We start from the raw sequence: 22,712 nt of genomic DNA, 5'->3' as shown, positions 1-22,712 counted from the left end.
ATCGCATGACATCACCCCAACATCAGTGCCCTATTATAATACACAGGCCACATTTGGGTCAGTATTGCCATGACTTCCAGCGGAAAATCTTGTAAATCAGGTCAGATCATCGGCAACCTGATGGAATGGGTCCCCCTATGGCCTTAGATTTACACTGCCCACATCACAAGTCAACAGGAAAACTGCCTTGGCCACTTGTGGAGGAAGTAGAGAACAGATGCACATTACGTTAGTCACAATAATAGTTTTGCCACAGAATTTGCTTAATGCTTTGCAGGTTTTCCAAATGCAGGGGAAAAAAGGCTCAGCTTTTCTATCCAAATGGATTTGTTGCTATTCTTGCACGAGGCTTCACTTGACACTTTAGAACACAAAATGTAAAAAATCATTTTGATCATATCGGCTTTATTTCGTTCTGATAAAACGGTGTTGAGAAAAAAAATATTGACCACATGAGGAATGCCACACCACTTTGGGACTCGACTGACTTCTGGATGCAAACTTTATCTTTTTTAAGATGTAAATAATTGGCAATCGCATTATTAATTTCTCGCCATTAAACGTGTAATAAGAGAACAAAATTCGAACAATTTTCAGCGTGTTTTTTTCAAAATCTCCCAGAGCAGTGGCCAAATTAAGACCGTTGGAGTTCCCTCCCGCCAGAATGGAGGAGAGCTTCGGGGAGTTCGCGGCGGTTTACAGCGCTCCCACTCTGCAGCACCGCGCAACTGAGCTAAGCCGCGACAGCGCGGACACACCGGCCACTCTCGCCTTATATACCCTGCTAAAAATAGCCTGCCCGGCCCACCCGGTCGGGCCAGCCAATGAGAGCCTCGTACCTGGTGGTTGGCGGGCAGGGGGAAGGGGAGGCGAAGAGCGTCGAGACTTCGTGATTGGCCGCTCGTGACATCATGGACGTGGCGCTCACGGCTGTGGAGTGGAAGGCGGGGGGGAGGGGGGGGAGGAGGACGGCTGAGTGACGGAGCTGGGTGGGCGGGGCTTGCGGCGTGAGGTGATCACGTGGGGGGTGGCGGCGGGGGCGGGGTAAAGGGGCGGAGAGAAGGGGAGGGGGCGGGGTTGTCTCTGGGTCCTCTGGGCTCTGGCTTCTCAATAGGGAAGTGAAGCGGCGCTGCGCTGACGGTGTGTGTACATGTTATATGAGAGAGCGTGAGAGACGGGGAGGCTCTCACTCCATCTCCTCCTGCTTCTTGTTCTGCCACCAGGGCTCCCTGAGTGACGGGGCTCGCATCGGGATACCTGCCCTGCTGCGGGGTGCAAAGTGTGGGCACACAGACTCCTGAGCTCCAGCTGAGATACCCGGGCACGGTGTTTTCCGGGGAAGGGGGCGGAGAGAGGATAGGGGCTTGGAGCAGTTCACCTTCCGCTTTTTTTTGTGTGCTGTTGTTGTTGCTTTTTGAATCATTTTGTGAAAGAAATACCAACCAGCAGCAGCTCCAGTCAAGAGGCAGACAGCATGGATGTTCTACCCAGATGCAGCATTTTCCAGGAGCTCCAGATTGTGCACGACACTGGCTACTTTTCAGGTCTGGCATCACTTGAAGAATACTGGCAGCAGGTGAATATTACAGTTATTTTTGAAAGGAAGGTACTTTGCTTTGTGTGTGTGTGTGTGCCTGTGTGTCCTGCTCTGCAACCATGACATGCATTTGTGAGAGCCACTGGTGACTGACTCCCTGGGAGAATTGAAGTGACTCCACCACCTTCCCCTTCACACTCTTCAGACACACCGATGGTGTTTTATCGCATGAAGTGGGAGTTGGAATTTGGTTGCACTATATTCTGCATGAAGCAAGCATATATTGAAGGACTTGTAGCAAACTCCAGTTCTCTGGCTGAAATCTGCCAGTAGCAACAACTGTCAAATTGCCAAGTGTGTTTTTTTTTAAACTTTTAAAACTGCTTTGGCTATCGTCAAGTCGCCGAGGTCCCCAAATCAGAGTGAGCGGCGCTAAACGAACGATTAGCATTTTTTGCATTTGTTGGGATTATGGATTTTTTTTTCAAAAACCCAAATAAATCCTAATCAGGCGACTTGCCAGACTCGGTGGCTTTATTCTTGCTCACAAACATAATTGAAAGGAATGTTGTTTGAGGAGGTAATGTTTCTCCCAAGATAACACCAATTACCATCAGAATAGCAAAAGATAAACCCAGTTCAAATACTCATCTTATTTGCCGAGGAAGCAGGAATGGTTTGAACAGCGTTGAAATGCATGCAGACGGTTTGTTTAAAGCTCCTGCGTTGTATAATTGCGTACGCCCCCCCCCCCCCCCCCCCCCCGTTCTTCAAAAGAAGCTGAAACATTCAGTACGTGATTGAAATTGATCCAAGTAGTTTCCTTCAGGCATTTAGGATTGGGCAGGCTGCCAAATCCGTCCTCGCTTAGCCTTGAGAGGCATTTTTACTACAACAACCTACAGTTCAGTCTTGCTGCTAATGTGTTTACTGGAGGGTTTGGAGGAGGAGACTTTTCGAATGTTTCAATCGGTGGAAATGTGCTGTCTGAAAATAAATTAATGCAGACATATTCATGAGATGTCTCCGAATGTAAAAAAAAAGACCCAGGAATAATTCCACGGCAATAAACTCCGTAGTTGTAATGTCAATTTCTGCCCTGTACAATATGGGGATCAAGTGTTGTGAAATACTAAATGAGGAACATAAATGGTCATGACAAAATAAAGTCAGTTCAAATATATTTGAGTTCCACACTTAGATTGCAATCTGCAACCAGCACTTCAAGTTGTTTCTGTACATGAAAAAAATCTGGTGATTTGAATTGAGTCACATGAACGGCAAAGTGGGAATATGGTGTTGACAGTTGAATGATCAAACCATTTGAATCCAGCAACTTTTAATTAACAATACATTAGGTGATAGCTCCCATCTGTGGTTTCGCTATTGGAAGCCAGAATTACTTACACATGCAAATCATCTTTTTGTTTATTATGTTTAGTTGAATTTTTTTTCCCTTAAAGAACTTCCTGTATTGATTCATTTGCTCTCATGTGCATGGTTGCAAAATGCTGAGCCAAGCAAGTTGTGGTCAAGGCAAGTTCTTGGGGGGGGGGGGGGGGGGGCGGTTGGAGAGAGGATATTGTTGCTCACACCATCCTGGCATTGCATTTTTTTTGGGTAGGAGAGGAACTCCTGTGCAGATGGTAGAAACATATAGGAAGTATCCTCTGGACTGGAATTATAGTACAGTGACTCACAAAACACTCCCTCAGTATTATTGGCCAACGATACCGAGGGAGCAAGAGGGAAAAAATATTTTGCACTCTGCACTATGGGACTTCCCTGGAGCATTCCAGAGTAATTTCCTCTCCTGCATCCTGTTGAGGAGCTCTTTAATACACTTTTTTTCTCTTCTAATTGACATTTTAGTCGGCTAGATGAACCAGGCCAAGGGTTCTCGGTTTGACTTAGTCGGCAAGATCCACTCCTTCGAACACTGCTTGAAATTCTTTGAAATAGCTGATGGGTCACGTCACCACACATACAGGAAGCTGTGGTTCTCTGCTAGCTTTACTCGTACTTTGAATCCAGCACAGCCTGCAAGTCAGCCTTACTAAATATGGTTTTCCATTGTCAGTTATGTCAGGCACCAGAAGCTGGTTAAGACTTTTGAAAAACAATTAAAGTTTGATCTTCCTCTAATTTCAGCTGTTCGTATTGGGTCAGGAAAACACGATGAAAAAAAACTTTTTTTAAAGATACATGTATATGCTGAAAGCACAGGGGATTCTTCTTAATGACAAGTTAGATGCTACAAAGAGAGACCGCCCCTTTAGGCGCAATAATGTAAATTGGTCGTTAGAAACCACAGTGTGGCTATAAGAGAATTGTAAGTGTATTGGAGCCAAATGGGTTCCCTGGTATTTTGAAAACCACGGATGTTGTTGGGGGTATATTCTTTTTAATATATCTTCGAAACAAACAACATTTTAAGAATGCATTTTATCTCTCAATCTTTTCAAGCACCTTTCAACATTTTATTACGATAAGGGTGCCATGCAAATGTAAGATGTTAAAATGAATATACATGCAGAATAAGATCTGTCAAAGAGAATTTGTTGACTGTAGGCGACAGAGACCTGGGGATTGTCCTTCTAGAAATCTTGACCCCCCTTTAGTAACCTTCATATATTTCTTCCCTGCAGACTTGCCTGGAGTTGGAGCGGTACCTTCAAAGTGAGCCCTATGTCTCTGCGTCTGATTTTAGATTTGATGGACAGGATGACCTCTTGAGCAAAATCATTATGGTCTGTGGGGACAAGGATGAAACTGACAAGAAGAATGCAGGCTTATTGGAAGACGAGATCCAGGAAAGTCAGAACCTGGAGACCAACAGCTTGAGCTCTGATGTAAGCAGTGAGTCGCTGGACAGTTCAGAGGAGCTATCGCCGACAGTAAATTATACCTCAAACCCCTTAAGTACTATCCTGGCAAACTCTGGAAGTGTAAACTCTCCGGTTCTTTCCACCCCGCCGTCGTCCCCAGAGCTAACCAAGGAGTCTTCTCCACAGCTGTGGAGCAACCTGCAAGCAAGCATTCCTGAGCTGAATACACCAGTTAAAAGTCGTGGTGGAAATGCTACAAAACCAACAGATAAATCTAGTCCTGTAAATGGAGACGCGTCGCCCGATGGTAGGAGAAGGGTTCATCGGTGTAATTTCAATGGATGTAGGAAAGTTTACACCAAAAGTTCACATCTAAAAGCACATCAACGCACTCACACAGGTCAGTAGGCAAGTGCATAGAATAAACGACTGCTGTAGCTTTCCCAGTTTTAAATTTGCCTTTTCACCTTAATGAGTGAAAGCAGTGGATCATGTTGAAATGACATTCATATGTAAGGCCTGATGCACAAGCTGTTCACAATTGCTAAGCATGCCCTATTTACGAATTATGTGGAATGAGCAGGGGATTGAGATTAATTAGCCATCCCTTTCAAAAAGCAGAGGTAGATCGCACCAAATAGTTCTCTTTTGTGCTGTGAGATTTTGCTAGTCTATGATTCAAAAAAAATAAACAATGCTTGAACATGTCAAAAATTGAATGAGTGCTTCAGCTGAGTAGCAGTTTCTGTTCTGGTTAGAGGGAAGAATGATTATTTTGTGTTGAGGGATTTCATCGTGCCCTTTGGACAGTTTTGCTGTAAACAGTAAATTAAGTCTCAGCTTGTCAGATGTCACCCAATTCAGAGCAATATGTACAGCCTCCTAACAAAGGATCAAATCTTGTTTTGCCGGTGTGTTTAAATAGTTCAGTAGGCATATTGTTGAAGTGTTGGACCGTCAACTAAAGGACCCACGTCTGAATTCCAGCCTCCATTGACATTCAGACTTGGCAATCTTCTTTCGAGGGAGAATGTTAATCAGTGTGTCGGAGCACTCTTCCGTTGCAGAGTCTTTCACTTGATTGGTGGCTGAGACCACACCTCCTTTCAGCCATTCATCGACAGGGCAAAAAGATTTGATATTCCTCAGACCTCCTAATCAGTGATTCCATTGTAGATGCGACTTGTGTAAAAAGTACTGATCACTGGCAGCTATTGCACCGCATGCAGTGAAAGCGTAGATTGTTGGGCCATGCCAAATTATTTGCCGCAGTCACCGAATATCATAGATGGTGGGGTGAGAGACTGTCGGTCACTTGCCTCCCTGTAGAATGAGAAAGCATGGCAGCATGGGATCTAAGAAAGGGAGGAGAATATAAATATGCATCTGAAACATATCTGCCACACTGCCAAATCGCATGTCAGCGTTAAACTTCGACCTACCATTCTGGCCAACATTCAAAACATTGCTGACAGCATGTGTTGCAAATCAGCCCAGTGTATTTTTTATTTAGTTTTGCTGATGAAGCAATCACTTTACTGTCCAATCTATTACTAATCTGATTTGGCAATCCATACCCCAGATGCTCCCTATCATTAGAGGGTAGACTGGAGTTACCATCCATCTGACATAGGACTGGCGTTAGGGAAGAATTCAGTTCCTGTGGAATAAGGTGCATAGGATGAATAAAGCTAGAATCCATTCGTGCTGTCAATTTCAGCCAGAAAAAATCGATTGTTTTCTTAAATGTTTCCCCCTGTATCTGCATAGTCAAGTATCTTAAATCCTGGCTCAAACTCTGCCCCTTATCTGGTGCCCGAATGGGTAGAATTCATTTTTAAGATTGACTTGTCCAAGAGCATGAATTGTGAATTTTGCACACTCATACCACTCAAGTGGCCATCATTCTGGTAGTGTAGCAGGCACAGAGTTGAGGGCCATACATATTTTTTTAAAAAAAATCACATTCTCATCAGAAATATAAGAATGAATCGTGCAGCCAACTGCCTGGCAGCCTGTCTATCTCCTTTGAACTTAATATAAACTGAAAATGAGACCATCCACACAGTTAGATGCAATAATGTTGAGAGTAATTTCCAAAGTTTCAAAACATGGGAAAGAGCCGTGTTCTGGTTTATGTGCTCTCACTCCAGAAGTGGACATGTATTGGGATCAAGAAAGTCTGAGCGGTTGCAAATATTGTGACAGGCCTTAAATGCTGCATTCCAGTTTCTGACGAAGCATGGTGATAGGAAGTTCGGGATGGTGATTGTTTAAGATTGCAATACAAAACCAATTACAGCATTACTGCACGCAGTCCCAATGGCTCCAGGCTGATAGATCTCTTCGCCCCCCCCACCACCCCCACCCTGCATAATTTCTTTCCTTGTAAATGGGTTTAATTAATGTTTCATTCTTAATATGTAATACAGTTGTCAGCTTTTGAAACCTTATTATTGTGTAGCTTATTACCTAAAATACAGACATCTAATTGCATCATTGTGGCTCTTGCAGTCACATAGCAGTACAGGAGAACTGCCCCCTGTTTAACATTCTGAGGAAGCAAAGCTGTCAGTAGTTTTGTTGCTGTCAATGGTTTGCGATGTTCCTAGCAATCATAAACCGGGTGTGTTCATTAACATTCCATGCATAGCGTGTACATCAGACTTTAAATATGAATAGTATTTGAATGCAGTTCCCTGTTCTGGCATTCTTGAAGAAAAAGGTGAAATGGTAAATATAGTGTCAATCAATTGTTTCTATGACTTACTGAATATCATTTTAAAATAAATAGTGCATTCAGCGACATTATTTGCATGACAAAGATCAGAATAAGTTTAAAAACCCAGTGAAATCTTTCATTTTTTGCTCTGTCTCTCTTCCCCTCTCACTCTGTGTCTCCCTCCCTCGCTCAGTGTGTGTTTATGTATGTGTGTCTCTATCTTGCCAACTGTGTCTGTGTGTGCCTCTCTCTCTATCTCACTTACTCTGTGCCCCTCTCTATCTTGCTCATTGTGTGTCTCTCTGTCTATTTCGTTTACTGTGTGTGTATGTCTCTCTCTCTCTCTATCTCGCTCACTGTGTTTGTGTGTCTCCTGCATCACCATGTCTCCCTATTCTTTCTCTGTCTCTGTCTCTCTCTCTCTCTCTCTCTCTCTCTTGTGTCTCTCTGTCTGTCTCTCTCTCTCTGTCTGTCTCTCTCTCTCAGCCTACAGATTGAAAAGAGAACCAGTGCGATGGAAATTGGTAATTATTGCCTAGCTGAGTTGTGGAAAACATCCTAGAGATTAAGAGCGCAAATCTCCCGCTGTGTTGGACTCTCGCTTGAGTGCAACGCAGCCGGAGAATCTCGGGAAAGCTCTCCAGCGAGTCTTCCGACAGACTCAACACCTCCCGGAATTATCCAAAGTCATGCGATATGTCAAAGTTGTAATCCCGCTCCAAATGGACAGGACCAAATGACACTTGCGGAAGTAGGTCATAAACCTACTTTTGACCTACCTGCATGGGATCCAGCAGCCTTCCTCCATTCCTCAGCCTCCCTAGCGAGGCTATAGCCCGGCGCTGATCAGTGCTGGTCCACACAAACCTAAGCGAGGTAGAACGGCATCCGTGGGGGTCCCCAGGCCGCCAGTGAACCCAGGGTGGTCAGGGTGTAAGTGCAGGGTGGCTCCCTGGCCCTCCCTGTGGAAAGTGGGCACTTTGGCACTGCCCATCTGGCACCTTGATGCCACCCTGGCATTACCAAGGTGCCCAGGTGGCACTGCCAAGCCAGCAGGAGCACTGCCTGGGTGCTGGGGTGGCACTGCCAAGGATCATAGGACAAGGTGGGCCATGCCCATGAAATGCGGGGGTTGACGGGTGGGGAAGTGCAGGGCAGGTATGTAGGAGCCTCCGGGTGATGGTTGGGGGTCCTAGAAGGATGAGGATACTGTAAGGGGGCTTTGGGGGGGGGGGGAGGAGTGCTGAAGAGTGGGGACCCGTAGGGACCCCATAGTGGGGTGTTCTCACTTGGTGGGTGTGGGGCAATGTCCATGTGTGTGGGGTTGACATTGCCCATGGGTGTGGGGTGTGGGGGACCCAAAAGCTCATTTAGAGTTCAAGGCACCCTTTCAAAACGGCTTGATCTCTGAGTTCAGTTCCCCAGTGCTAAAAAAATTATTAGTGTGGGCTAAACCGGTGAGAAACTCTGCAGGTCCCCAAAAAGTGACTATGTGTCAATGAATAGAGGTGGGGAACTCACCGGTAGAGCCAACGGAAAACTACCTGAAAAATCCGCCACAAATTAACTTTGAAATTTTGGGGGAGAATCAGGCCTTAAGTATTTATTGTGAAACAAAATTTCAAAATATATTGGACTTCGGCTGATGGTATTTGAGAGTTAACATCTCCTGTGCTTTGTCAAATGGAAGGTACCATGTTAATTGAATAGGTGTATTCAAACAGCATGTATATATGTCTCTGTACGGCAGTAGGACATCTGTTTTGAATAGGCTTCGTTTGATGTCGCGTAGTTTTTCAGTGGTCAATGCAAATTCCAGTCTGCTGCATAACATGCCTTTATTTTATCTCCACAGGTGAAAAACCTTACAGGTGTTCATGGGAAGGCTGCGAGTGGCGGTTTGCACGAAGTGATGAACTGACGAGGCACTTCAGGAAGCACACTGGGGCAAAACCGTTTAAATGTTCCCATTGTGACAGGTAAACCACTCAGACTCTCGACTCCGCTTTGTTCGAGGCTAATTTTGCTGCATTTCCTAGCTAGCTCCGCAGGAATTCATCACTCCATTCTCCACTCTCTTTTTCTCAGTATGTCAGGAAATGTACTGATATGGAGGCCGGGTAGAGCAAAGAAAAGGGGCCAAGCAACACTGCACTGGGCTTCCTAAAGTGGGGCGGGAGTTGGAGGAGTGGAAGTGGAGAATAGAAAATATGAAAGAACTTGGAATCAAATTGCTAGTTTTCTTGGCAGTCAACACAATAAAAAAAGCAGACCCAAATGCACAGAAGAACCATTGTACAACATGCATTCTCAAGCAGAGCCCATTCTCCTTCATTCCGAATCTTCTCAACACCATTCCAAATTACAGATTGCAAATGTCAAAGGTAACATTGTTGCAGCAATTTCAGCCACATTGTAAATAGCGCTGCTACACTTAAGTGAACAAAATATTGAATCTGGAAGGCAGATAGATTTTTATAAATTTTTAACGACAAAATAATTCTTCTGTTGGCATATACTGTTATTATTTAAAACTAATTAGAAACCATGATAGGAGTGAAACTAAGCCAAATGGTAATGTGTTTGTCTATTTAATACCCTTGTGACCAGAGCATTCTTCGCTCACTTGCTTTGACCTAGTCCATTGTTATGCTTAAGGATTGTGGGGAAATGATGTCCCCGGGCATCATAATCCTTTATTGTATTTCCCTGCTATTCCTTAAAAGGTAAAGCATGTCCTGGCAACTATGTAGGCCGATATCTGTGAGTTTGGAATGATCTAATTACTAGATTAGGAAGAAGAAAATCGCACAGTGATGAATGGAGAGAAATATGAGAGAGTCCTGTAGCAGGGAGAATGATTTAATACCTTGTAGCCCGTTCTCCATTTATTAGTCAACCAAGCAGCATTGAATGGTACGGGCTAGCATCATATGTTATGTGCAATATATCTCCACTACTTTCCTTCACTACCCAGCAAGCCTCCTTCAGCCATGTTAACACAAGCCGTAGAGGCCACACCTCCTATTTAATCAAAGGGGAGTTTAAAATGCAGCACCTGTTTGCTTATCTGCCACCACTGATGCCACAGTCTGGCACGTCACATGGTGGGGCCTCGTCGATTTGAGCGGCAAGCAATCTGAGATTGAAACCTCCAAATCCTTGACTAGTCCCTTGAAAACAAAACTGGTTTTGCGAATGGAACCATGAAAGGTTGAGCAGGTTTTGAATCCCGAACCCATGCAAAATCTGGTACAGGTGCCACATTTGTACTACGTCAATCAGTGAGGAAAAGCTGCACTGCACTAGTTTGACATTGTGTTTACCCAATGTAATTCATTTTTTCTTGTTCTTGTTTCTTTCCCCTCAGGTGTTTCTCCAGGTCTGACCACTTGGCTCTCCACATGAAGAGACACATCTGAAAGTGTCCAAAGTAAAAGTCTGTTGGCGATTCAGCTTTACAATTGAACTGCCACATGAGGAGGAACGTATGCTCCAGCCAAAGCATGCCATTTTGCACCCTACCCAGTAGCCTCCAGGGCCTTTTTTGTCAGGGTGTTCTCAGAGACTGTTTGTGAGTGTCACAGCATAGCAACCGTGGTACACGGGTGTCTTCAGTATTTCCTGAATGCGCACACTGGTACCTTACTGTATGAGTGGCTGCCAAGCCCCTGCTGTGAGCATGTGCACTGAGAACATTGTTGACTGGGTTGACTGTATGATGAGGAACCAATGATTTTTTTCTTGTGGTGAGGTAAGATTGCATTAAAATGGGCTGGATGAGTGTGTGTGAGCGCGAACGAAAGAGAAAATAGAGAGAGGGACGTACCTGGAGATGGGATAACCGCCAAAAGTCTTCGTTGTTCCATGCCTTAAGGAAGGCGCTGAACTGGACAGGAGACTGACCCCTTTCCCGTGTGAGAGGAGCTTTTGGTGTCTGGTGCAGCTGATAAATGTGCAATGTGTCGAGTAGCCTTGTTCACTTGCTACAAAAAAGCTAATTTGTAATCCATTGTATAAGCTGTGTATCAAGGATATAACACAACTATAACTTTCATAATAAATAGAAAGGTGTTGCATGATTCTGGGGATTGTACACTTTTCATTCTTTGTAATTGGGGACTGCAATTTGATTCCAATTATGTGCAGTTGAAAAAAAAATCTAGTTGGGCAAATGTTACATAATATAAAGGAAGCCTGGACTTTTTTTGGTTGGATACCACTATAGCTTAGCAACTGATTTACTTAAGCAGCTAATTTTGGTCTTTTTATTTATGCCTAAGGACTAATTTCTGGTTTCTAAATATTAATGCACTGTTGACATGAAATAATGGTGCCTTATGAAAGTGACCTTGCTACACGACTCGCAATCTCATGTGGGTCGCCAGACAGGGGTATGGGTGACTTGGGCTCCATTAAGGCTCCCTATCACATGATCTTGTACTCTATGCCTCTTTTTGTCTTTGACATGGAAACAATAAAAAAAAAGCTTTTCTTGAAATCTTCTGAGTACTAAATGCCAATTTTTGTCTACCCAAGTATTAAATATTAGTTTATTTTTTTATTTTGACTGAATATAATGTATTAAAATGATCTATCAAAGGTGTTTTTTTATATTATAAAAATATATTGAGATGCTGTTAATGGTGACACATTCCTAGTACTCTAAGGATAAAAGATGACCATGACAAATTGCTTGGCTGTAAAGTACTGTTAATTCGGAAAAAGCATTTTTGCCTATAACCCTAATGTAGTAAAATGGTTGATTTATAATGGTTGAACAATGACTTTAGAGAGACTCTAGTATGGGATGAATCAGACAAAGTGGCTCGCTGGGGCCTTTGCTAGCACTGATTTCCTTTTGTTAGCCTGCTGATTCGGCACATTAGATATTGAGCTGTCTAGAGTGCAATATCTTAATTTGACCCATCAATGGAAAGGCCTGAGAAGCATTTTAGCAGACAAGTGAAAATGCGATTGCCAGGGTTGTGAATATGGTCAGAAAGCCATTGTGCTTCACAGTCCCAAAGGCCTATGAGAGTCACTTACTGAATTTTAATCAACTGGGTATTTTTTAAAACGCACAAAAAAGACAAAAGTCCTTGACCATCGGGAACTGTTGCTGATTAAATTGTCGGAGCCAGTGTGGGCTGGGGTTGGTGGTGGAGAGGAATAAAGTTGGATGATATAATGTTTACACAAACACATGGTTTTGAGGGCAAAGACATACACATCTTCCCTTCTATGCATTTTTATTTGCCAAAACCATAAAAGGCAGCTGCTTTTTTTTTAAGACAATTTATGGCATTTTGTAAACTCTGCATGCGTTTGCTAAGCTCTACCTTGTCGTACCAAGCCACTAAGTAAGGATGCCAATGACAGAAAGTTTACAAACTTGAATCAGCTTGTGCTTTTTAATGCAATATATTAAAAAAAAAAATAAAGGTTGAATTCACTGGAAGAAAAGGTTAGGCCATGTACTATTTTTCTATTAACTTGCCAATGAGCAGTACTTGTACTGTTCTGTGGATAATGGAGCCTTAATGAAACCATATGACCTTTGGCTTGCAATTAAAATTGTTCTTATTATTGATGTTTCACATTTCTTTTTAAAAGCCCTGTTTATCTCCAAACCTCTTTGTAAAATTTTGTTATTTGAAATCTTTTTACAAGGTTTTATTTGAAATCGTTTTTTGCAAGATTGTTATATTTCTGTATGAATGTATTTTTTATTGTAAAACAATGGAAAATTCTTATCAGAATCTGACTCTTTTGTTTCATTTCTTCCCGATCTCCTCAAAGGTACTTGAGTGCCTCCAGCTTTTTATCCTTTCTCTGTTTATTTTCACTTGAGTCCTTTATTAGTGGCTGCCACCATGTCTGTTTAAAGTTTGCTGCACAATAACAGTGCAGAGGAGGGCCACACTCCAAAGCAATGCCTTAACTCATGGAACACTGGTGGAATGCTGCGGCAATGAGCACAATGGGATGTGGGTTTGTGTCCGTGATTTTTCACGTCGTGAATGCCATGATGTTACTGCAGCTATTACTAGCTTTCTCCAGTGGGGGTTAGGGACTGATTTCAGCATCAATGGAAAAACAAGTATTGGACAATTTTCCTTCCACTTCACCAAGGCTGCTTCACTTGTTGAATGGAAGCTGGACAATCGAGCCGGATGACATAAAGATAGGCTAGGTGGTTAACAGTGAGGCTGAGAGTCTTGGGTTACAAAATGATATAGGCGGGATGGACAAATTGGCAGAAGAGTGGCAGATGGAATTTAATCCTGAAAAGTGAGAGGTGTTACACTTTGGAAGGAGCTATTTGACAAGGAAATATTTAATGAATGGCACCTCACTGGGTGGATAGGGAACAGCTGTTCCCCTTAGTTGAAGGGTCGGCTACGAGGGGACAAAGTTCGAGGTGAGGGGCAGGAGGTTCAGAGGGCATTTGAGGAAAAACATTTACCCAGAGGGTAGAGATGGTCTGGAATGCACTGCCTGGGAGGGTGGTAGAGGCAAGTTGCCTCACATCCTTTAAAAGATACCTGAATGAGCACTTGGTACATCTTAACATTCGAGGCTGTGGGTCAAGTGCTGGTAAATGGGATTAGGATTGGCAGATCAGGTGCCTTGTGGCGGTGCAGACTTGATGGGCTGAAGGGCCTTTTCTGCATTGTATTTTTCTGTGATTCTGAGAGATGTGAGCAGCTCTAAATTCCCACCTCAAGTCGGCAACCTGTGTGCAAACAGGCCATGCATGAAACAGCAAGTTCGCAAAGGGCCACAGGAGATGGCGCCTAATGGCTCGCAAGCGATATGATGCAGGTCACTGCTTTATGCTGACATGTTTAAATCTCTGAATTCCACCCATAATATAAGAAATTCACTTAGTTGGAAAGCAGATCGAGCCAGGATGAATCACCACATTTGAAGCCTAATTGTATATGATGTTTTAATGCTGGCAGACTTTTCGCTCCCTCAGTGCGATACTGTCTGTAGTAATCAGTCAGGCTGCATTTGGCTATATTTTCTATTGCTTACTGCACAGATATTTTGGTCATTCCAGCAAGTTGGTTTTAAGTGCCTGCATAATGCAATTGTGATAGATTTGCATAAAATAATGGAATAAAAGGTGGACAAGAAGAATCCATGGGATAATGCTGAGACCAATAAGTCGAGTTTTGAACTCGTTCCTTAACTATTCACAGGCCTTGTCCTATTCTTGCGCAATAAAACCTATGGTGGAAAAATGATCGCCTCAGTATTTGTGACATTATCCTTTTAAATCTGAAAATTTGATAAAAGAGGGAATACGACACAATGTGATAAGAAACTTAAAAACAATATAGGTCTGTATTCATGGTGGCAGATACAATTAAAGGGAAACCAAACTGGAATGTTTAAAATTATAGAAGGACTTGAGGGATTAATTCGTGAAAAAATATTTTCCACTGCTCAGCAACGAGGCAACAGAAACTAGGTTAGTATTAGAACATAAAAGGCAAGCTTCGGCAAGTAGCTGTTGATCATGACATCGTTAAAAGAATGGTGGAAGCGGATTTAATTATAACTTCAAAAAGAGAATTGGATATATATTTGAAGAGGAAAAATTTGCAGAGCTGGAGGGAAAGGGTAGGTGAGTAGGGCTGATTCCAGAGTGCTTCGAAAGAGCCTAGCATCAGCATAAAGCGGCTTATGGTTTATTTTCTATGTTTCTACAATAATAACAAATAGGTTTGATTTTCCTTTTTTGAAATTAAACAAAAGTTCGGGAATAACTGTTCCCTGATGTGTTCTCCATAGCAATCCCTCGACCGGCCAGAGTCCACTTGCGAACCACTGGCCCTTTTCTCGTGCAGTATAAAGTCTTCCCTTTGCAATTGGATATTCTTGCATCAGTCCTGATGTGTGCAAGATAAAAAGCTTTGACAACATGTCCCTTTTCTTTCAGCAGTAAAGGAATTAGATAAACACATAAAGAAGACATATTCTTAATTTTTCTTTTCAAGGGGCTGGGGGGCAGAGGGCAGGAGGGAGTACCCGTGGGTGGCAGATTTTTGTGGGGCCGCTGATGTAGAATTGGAGATGCCCCCACCTTCCTGCCAGTCGCCTGAGCAAGGTGACCTGCCAGGCTTCACCCTGCCCCTGAACTCATCCCATTAAGCTTAAAAATTAGGCTGGCCATGAAGTGGCCCTTAGGGCCTCAAATAGACCGAGGTAATGCAGGCTATCCTAGGCCTTAGGCAACCCTTGAAAAATTGTGGATAGGTCGGGGGTGGGTGGGGACCGGTGGGAAGGCCACTCAGGGAATTTTATTGGCCCCACCCTATCTGCAACCCCCCCACCCCAATATGGGACTGTAAAATTGTGCCCCATGAGTAAATTATTCTAATAGGACTTCTTGTTTATAGTTCTACACATCATTTATACCAAATGTAGTAAACACAAACTGTGAATTGAATTTTTGTCACTCCTAATTAGATTTTCAATGCAGAGAGATGTCTGGGGCGTCATTCTCCGACCCCCCAGAGGGTCGGAGAATGGCCGTTGGCCGCCGTGAATCCCGCCCCCGCCGGTTGCCGAAGTCTCCGAAGGGAGAAAAGTCGGCGGGGCGTTAATGGCGCCGCTGCCGTCGGAGAATGGCACGGGTCAGCGCAAGGCAGCCGATTTTTGGCCTGCCGATATTCTCCCTTCCGGATGGGCCGAAGTCCCGTCGACGTGATGACCGTTCACATCAACGTAAATTAAACCTCCTTTTCATCGGCGTGACCCTGTGCTCCAGGTTCACGCCGACCAGCGTGGAGGTGAGTGACGGCCTGGGGGGTTGGCTCTGGGCAGGCGATGGCGTGGCTGCAGTCTGAATGTGTGGGGAGAGGTGTGTCTCGGGATGTGTGTGTGTGTGTGTGCGGCAGGGGGGGTGGTTAGAGTGGGCTGGGCTCCGGGGGAGTGCCGGGAGGGGGGTCCGTGCCGGGGCGGAGGTTGGGGTGTCCGTGCCGGGGCGGAGGTTGGGGTGTCCGTGCCGGGGAGGAGGTTGGGGGGTCCGTGCCGGGGAGGGGGATGGGGGGTCCATGCCGGGGAGGGGGATGGGGGGTCCATGACGGGGAGGAGGTTGGGGGGTCCGTGCCGGGGTGCAGGATGGCGGGTCCGTGCCGGGGAGGAGGTTGGGGGGTCCGTGCCGGGGAGGGGGATGGGGGGTCCGTGCCGGGGAGGGGGATTCGGGGGGGGGGGTCGGTGCCCGGGAGGAGGATGGGGGGTCCGTGCCGGGGAGGGGGATGGGGGTTCTGTGCCGGGGAGGGGGATGCGAGGGCAAGTGAGTTGGTCCACCTGGCCAGGTGCCAGCCTCCAACAGTTGGACCCATGCGGTCCATGCCACCTGGCTGGGGGGAGGAGGGTATATGGGCAATGATGACATGTCGTCGTTCCCACCCACCCTCACCCCCACCAGGCCGTCATGTTTTCCCATCATCCAGCGATGTTGGCCGCCGTGGCGGCAGCCGCTAATGTCTATGTTGCCCTGGATGAGGAGGAGGAGCGTGCCAGAGAAGCGGCGCAGGCTGCCGCAGAGAGGCAGGCGGCAGCCGCCCAGGCTGGAGGGACACCTGACCGACAGGACGAGGAGGGGGAGGAGGACGTCGCGGCCCCACTGCAATGGAGGCACCCAAGGGCGCCCCGTGTGTACCGGCCCCGGCAGTCATACCAGGACCTCACAGACCGGGAATGCAGGAGGAGACTCCGGATGAGGCGGGAAACCGTGGCACACATCTGCCACCTGCTGGCACACCTCTCACCGCGTGGCAGTGGCGGGGGACACCCTCTCCCCGTGTCCGTCAAGGTTACGGTGGCCCTGAACTATTATGCAACGGGGTCATTCCAGGCACCGAGTGGGGACCTGTCCGGCATATCACAGACATCGGTGCATCGGTGCATCCGGGCAGCGACAGACGCCCTATATGCCATGGCGCACCGCTACATCCGCTTCCCAGTGGACCGAGCCAGCCAAGATACCCGGGCCGTGGGCTTCTCTGCCGTGGCTGGGTTCCCCATGGTCCAGGGCGCGATTGATGGGATGCACGTCGCCGTGCGGCCACTTGCAGATAACAGGGCCGTGTTCACCAATAGGAAGGGGACCTATTCGATGAACATACAGGTGGTCTGCGACCACCGCATGATGATCCTGCACGTCTGCGCCTGTTACCCAGGCAGTGTACACGACTCATACGTGTTGTCGCGGTCATCCATCCCCGGCATGTACGAGGGACGCCATCCCCGGCTGAGGGGCTGGTTGCTGGGCGACAGGGGCTACCCATTGTGATTGTGGCTGATGACGCCTATACGGAGGTCACGCAATGAGGCGGAGAACTGCTACATGTAGCGACAAGGGGAGTGATAGAGAGGTGCTTTGGTGTGCTGAAGATGCGTTTCAGGTGCCTGGACCTCTCTGGGGGCGCCCTCCAGTATCGGTCAGATAGGGTCGGCTGCATCATTGTGGTGTGCTGCGTCCTGCACAACATAGCCCAGCAGAGGGGCGATGTGCCGCAGGCAGAGGTGGGCGGAGTGGAGGAGCAGCAGGAAGAGGCGCAGTCCTCCCAGATGAGGGAGATGGGGGCAATGGTCAGGGCAGACGGGCTAGACACAGGCGGGTGGCTGTCCACCATTACCGGCTGGCCCAGCGGGCACGGGATAGGCTGATAGCCGCCCGCTTCACTGACTAGATGGGTGTGGGAATCGTGTAGTACGGCCACAGACCGCACACCATGGCAACAGCCGACCACCCACACCCCCCACCCATCCACCCACCCAGCACCCTCAACCCCCTTCCCAACCCCACCCACCCAACCCGCATGCACACCACCCCCCCCATTGCCGATCCACCTGCGGCACAATGGCCGGGCTCACACAGTTGCGGGTGGATGCGTGTCTATTGCAGGCCATGGAGGATGATGACAACCCGCCCTGCGATGAGCTCCTGGCTCCACATCGTCTAACCCATGGCCACAGTACCACCATCCACCCGGAACATCCCTGCATGCGGCTGTGACACTGCAGCGCACGGTCCCGTCCTCTGCCCGGGGGGATGTTGATGGCGGCCCAGGGGGAAGGGGCAGACTCACCTGGGGCTGAGGTAAGACCACCCCTCACACACACACTTGCGCTCAACGTACATGACACCCCCGCACGCTTTGGACAGAGCACAAAGGCAGCTTCTGTAGTTGTAACCTTGACTTTAATAACCAAAGGAGTTCATGCACGTGCCCTAGCCCCTAAAACTCATCTGTGCCCTGCACCCGTGACAACTTACTCAGTGTCTAATTGTTAGGCCTTACGGGCCCTTTGACTACGTCTACGTGGTTCCCCAGACGGTACAGCAGAACTGGAGGTGGACTTCTGTGATTCCTGCACTCTGACACTGGATCCCTTTAGCGGCCGTTTCCTGGGGCGTCCTGGCCTAGATGGGCCAGGCTGCGGCCCGGGCGACTGGGATGGCGAGCTGCCAGCCTGTCCTGCCCGTTGCCCACCCGATGCACCTGGGACGGAAAGGGGTGGGGGGGGGAGTCCGAGGTGTCGCGGTGTTCCCGGACCTCCCCTACAGGGGGACCCGGGACAGACGACACCGCCTCCTCCTCCCTCGGGGTGCCTGATGGCCCCCAGGCCTCTACATGGGTGGGGGATGCGAACGGACTGGCCATCTGACGCCCCCCCCGGCATCTGGCGCTGCCAGTCCTGGAGGCCCGTGCTGGTATCGACAGGGGTCTGCAGGTTTGCAGCCATGGAGCCCAGGGGGTTGGCAAACCCTGTCTGTGACAGTGCGACGCCGGCTCGCACATGGCCACTGGCGCCGATGCCCTCAGCGATGGCCTGCAGAGACTTGGCCATGGCCTGCAGAGGCTGGGCCATGGCCTGCTGAGACTGGGCCATGGCCTGCTGAGACTGGGCTATGGCCTGCTGAGACTGGGCTATGGTGTTGAGCGCCTCTGCCATCTGGCGCTGGCACTGGGTCATGGCCTCCTGTGAGAGGTCAGCCATGTCCTGGGCCACAGACGCCTCCTACACGGAAAGCCCCAGGCCTCGCAAACCATTCCCCATGTCTCACACCGTCGCACCCATTGCCTCCACCGCGGAAGCCACCTGTGTGGTGTCGGCCTGGGTGGCACGTATGACCGGCACCAGTTCCAGCTCCTGGACGCGGGTGGACCCCTCCACCTGCGACTGCAGCCGCCGCAAGCCGGCCGTCACCCTCTTCGCTCGTCTCCGGGTCGGTGGTTGCATCGGATCTATGTGTGGGTGTGGTAACTCCAGGAACCCGGGATCCATCTGGGCGGCAGATGTTCGCTTGGGCTGGGCTGCCGTCCGACCGCCCGGCCCCTCTGCTGCTCCTACCTCCACCTGCTGTACCGGGACGGCTGTGTTGTGCGCACCAGTGAGTGTACCAGACGCCTCATCACTAAAGTGCCCAACCGAGGTGAGTGTTTCTGCGATGGTGGAGGGTGTTGGTGACAGCAGTGGCGTTGTGTCGTGCTCTTCGTCCCATTCTGAGTCCATGGCACTTTGGGGTGGGGGTTCGTCTCCACCCATCCACTCTGAGTCACTGTCCGGTATTTCGTCTTCCTGGGTAGTGCTGTCCCGGGTAGGGGTGTCCTGGGCAGTGCTGTCCCGGGTAGTGGTGTCCTGGGTAGTGGTGACCTGGGTAGTGTTGTCCTGGGTAGTGGTGTCCTGGGTAGTGGTGTCCTGGGTAGTGGTGTCCTGGGTAGTGGTGTCCTGGGTAGTGGTGTCCTGGGTAGTGGTGTCCTGGCTCGGATGTGGCGGGGGCCTGTGGCTGCCCCCCTCGTCGCTGGGTGGTCGCTCCCGCACGTGACGGGGGTGTCGTCTCCCTGTTGCTCCAGGTCTCTCTGTCTCCCGTGGTGTGCGAGGGGCATCCTGCGGGCGTCGCATGCTAGAGGGTCCGGGTCTCTCTGTCTCCCGTGGCCTCCGAGGGGCATCCTGCGGGCGTCGCATGCTAGAGGGTCCGGGCCTCTCTGTCTCCCGTGGCCTCCGATGGGCATCCTGCGGGCGTCGCATACTAGAGGGTCCGGGTCTCTCTGTCTCCCGTGGCCTCCGAGGGGCATCCTGCGGGCGGTCTGCATCTGCGGGGATGGGTGCCTGGATGTTTGGTCCTGCGATACACAATGAAGCATGCATGGTTAGACATGCAGGCAGTGATCAGGTGATATGGGGGAGGGGGATATAGGGGAGGGGGGATATGGGGACGGGCTGTCGGTGGCTCACTTGCTAGTACGCCCCCGACCTCTGCATCAGCAACCTCCCGGTCGTCAGGACCGCCAGCCAGTTCCAGGGCCCTTTCCTCGTGTTCGGTCAGTGGCCTCTCATCAGCGGGGCCTCCTCCAGTCCTCACATGCTCCCTATTGTTGTGTGCGCGCTTCTCCTGTGGGGGGGGGTAGGGGGGGGGGGGTGGGTGGGGGTGGTGGCAGCGGTAAAAGGCAACAGTGTTAGGCAGGTATATGAATGCACGCCATCGGTTGCGCGTGCATTGCAGAGGTTAAGGTTAGGGCTGGATTCACTTGGGGATATGGGGGATGGGGGGGGATATGGGGGAGGGGGGATATGGGGGAGGGGGGTGATATGGGGGTGGGGGGATATGGGGGAGGGTGGGATATGGGGGAGGGGGGATATGGGGAGGCTCACCCTGCCTGCTCTGACGAGGTCGTTCACCTTCTTGTGGCACTGGGTGCCTGTCCGTGGTGTCAGGGCCACAGCGGTGACGGCCTCTGCCACTTCCCTCCACAGACGCCGTCTGTGGCGTGGGGCAACTCTGCGGCCGTGCCCGGGATACAGGGCGTCCCTCCTCTTCTCCACTGCGTCCAGGAGCGCCTCCACATCCCGTGACACGAACCTCGGGGCTGAGCGGCGGCCAGCCATCCAGTCGGGTGTTCCGGTCGGGTGTTCCGGTCGGGTGGGGGGGGAGCAGCGCGGTCTTATGAGCCGTCACGCCGTGATTTCCTGGGACGCCGGCCCGACGCCCTCCCGCGGTTCTCCCAAGCGGCGGGGACGGTCCCGTCGAGTTCCGCGGGCCGCAGGCCGGAGAATCGCCGGAGACACCCAAAATGGCGATTCTCCGGCACCCTCGCTATTCTCAGGCCCGGATGGGCTGAGTGGCCAGGCCAAAACGGCGGGTTCCCCCCTGGTGCCATCCACACCTGGTCGCTGCCGTCGGGAACAGCGCGGGAACGCTGGGGGGGGGGGGGGGTGGCCTGCGGGGGGAGGGGGGATCCTGCACCAGGGGGTACCTTAAATGTGGCATGGCCCACGATCGGTGCCCACCGATCGTCGGGCCGTCCTCTCTGAAGGAGGACCTCCTTCTTTCCGCGGCCCCGCAAGATCTGTCCGCCATCTTCTTGCGGGGCGGACTCAGAGAGGATGGCAACCACGCATGCGCGGGTGACGTCAGTTATATGGCGCCGGCCGCGTCATCTATGCGGCGCCGTCTTTACGCGGCGACAAGGCCTGGCGCGTGTAGATGACGCGGCCCCGATCCTAGCCCATTGTCGGGGCCTGAATCGGTCGGGATCGGGGCCGTTTCGCGCCATCGTGAACCTCGCCGGCGTTCATGACGGCGTGGGCACTTGGCACGGGAGTCGAGAATCCCGCTCCCTATACCTGAATAAGGAGTAAGAAGCTATCCACCTTATATAACTGTAGCCCTCATTACAGACAGATTTCTTTAAGATTTGCAAGAACAAACAGACACTCGGAAACATATCCTTAAATCCCTTCTTCAGAATTTCATTTGTGAATTTATCCAAATGGTTACAATCTATTGTCAGTCTGTTCACCTGCAGAAATCATGCGCCAATGAAGCCTTGTTTTTTTGGATTGTTATGTCTTCTGCTTTCCTCAAATTAAGTAATAATCACGCTTCAGACTCAACGTGCTGGAGTTACATCAAGTGTATTTCTAACTGCTGATTAACCCCCCGCCACCAACACCCCAACCCAACCCAACTACCTCTCCCGACCATGGTCCCCCTCCCCCAACCGACCAGAGCTGACTACCCCACCACCCGGCTACACCTTCCGTACTGACTTAACTAGCCCACCAGCCACCCTACCCAACTACCACCCTATCCACCTGCCATCTCACCCACCTACCACCCTACCCACCTGCCATCCTAACCACCTATCGCCCAACCACTTACCCACCCTACCACTCTACCCATTCATTCATCCATTCACCAACTTTCACATTGGACCTTTAGACTTACCTGACAGCAGTTAGTACCGGAAAAGGGACCTTGCTTGTTTCTGCCCAATTCTACAGTGCTGCAACTAAGTTATTCATGGGACTGTGCACCATTTCTGAAGAGCCGGTGTTGGAAGATGCGGCCAGAAACACGGAGCAGTATCGGGGCCAGAAAAGTACCACTGGAGCGGCAACCCGACAATGATTGTCACTTTGCTGAAATCCGGGCCATTATTACGCATGTTACAACCACTCCCCAGGTGGCACTTCCCCAAAGTTGTTATGATTCCAGATGAGGTACCCTCAAACTGTTCTGCTCCCGGGTGAGGAGGGATAAACTAGCTACCATTCTTTATTCAAACCCCTTGGTTGGCCGCAACAAGATTTA

At 49.3% G+C, this 22,712-nt stretch overlaps 1 protein-coding gene across 1 annotated transcript; it reads left to right on the top strand.

Annotated features, from left to right (window-relative positions):
- Positions 1-1,098: 1,098 nt before the first annotated feature.
- On the top strand, positions 1,099-12,849 carry LOC140424827 (Krueppel-like factor 6). The gene is made up of 4 exons (XM_072508305.1): positions 1,099-1,576; positions 4,186-4,765; positions 8,943-9,066; positions 10,458-12,849. Exons 1-4 carry the CDS (start codon positions 1,475-1,477, stop codon positions 10,507-10,509), a joined length of 858 nt encoding a protein of 285 aa, XP_072364406.1. The 5' UTR covers positions 1,099-1,474; the 3' UTR covers positions 10,510-12,849.
- Positions 12,850-22,712: the final 9,863 nt, after the last annotated feature.

This window comes from Scyliorhinus torazame, chromosome 6 (assembly GCF_047496885.1).
Source record: "Scyliorhinus torazame isolate Kashiwa2021f chromosome 6, sScyTor2.1, whole genome shotgun sequence".
NCBI classification, from domain to species: Eukaryota; Metazoa; Chordata; class Chondrichthyes; order Carcharhiniformes; family Scyliorhinidae; genus Scyliorhinus; species Scyliorhinus torazame.
The sequence above is the reverse complement of the archived record's forward strand: the minus strand, read 5'-3'. Positions and strand labels throughout refer to the sequence as shown.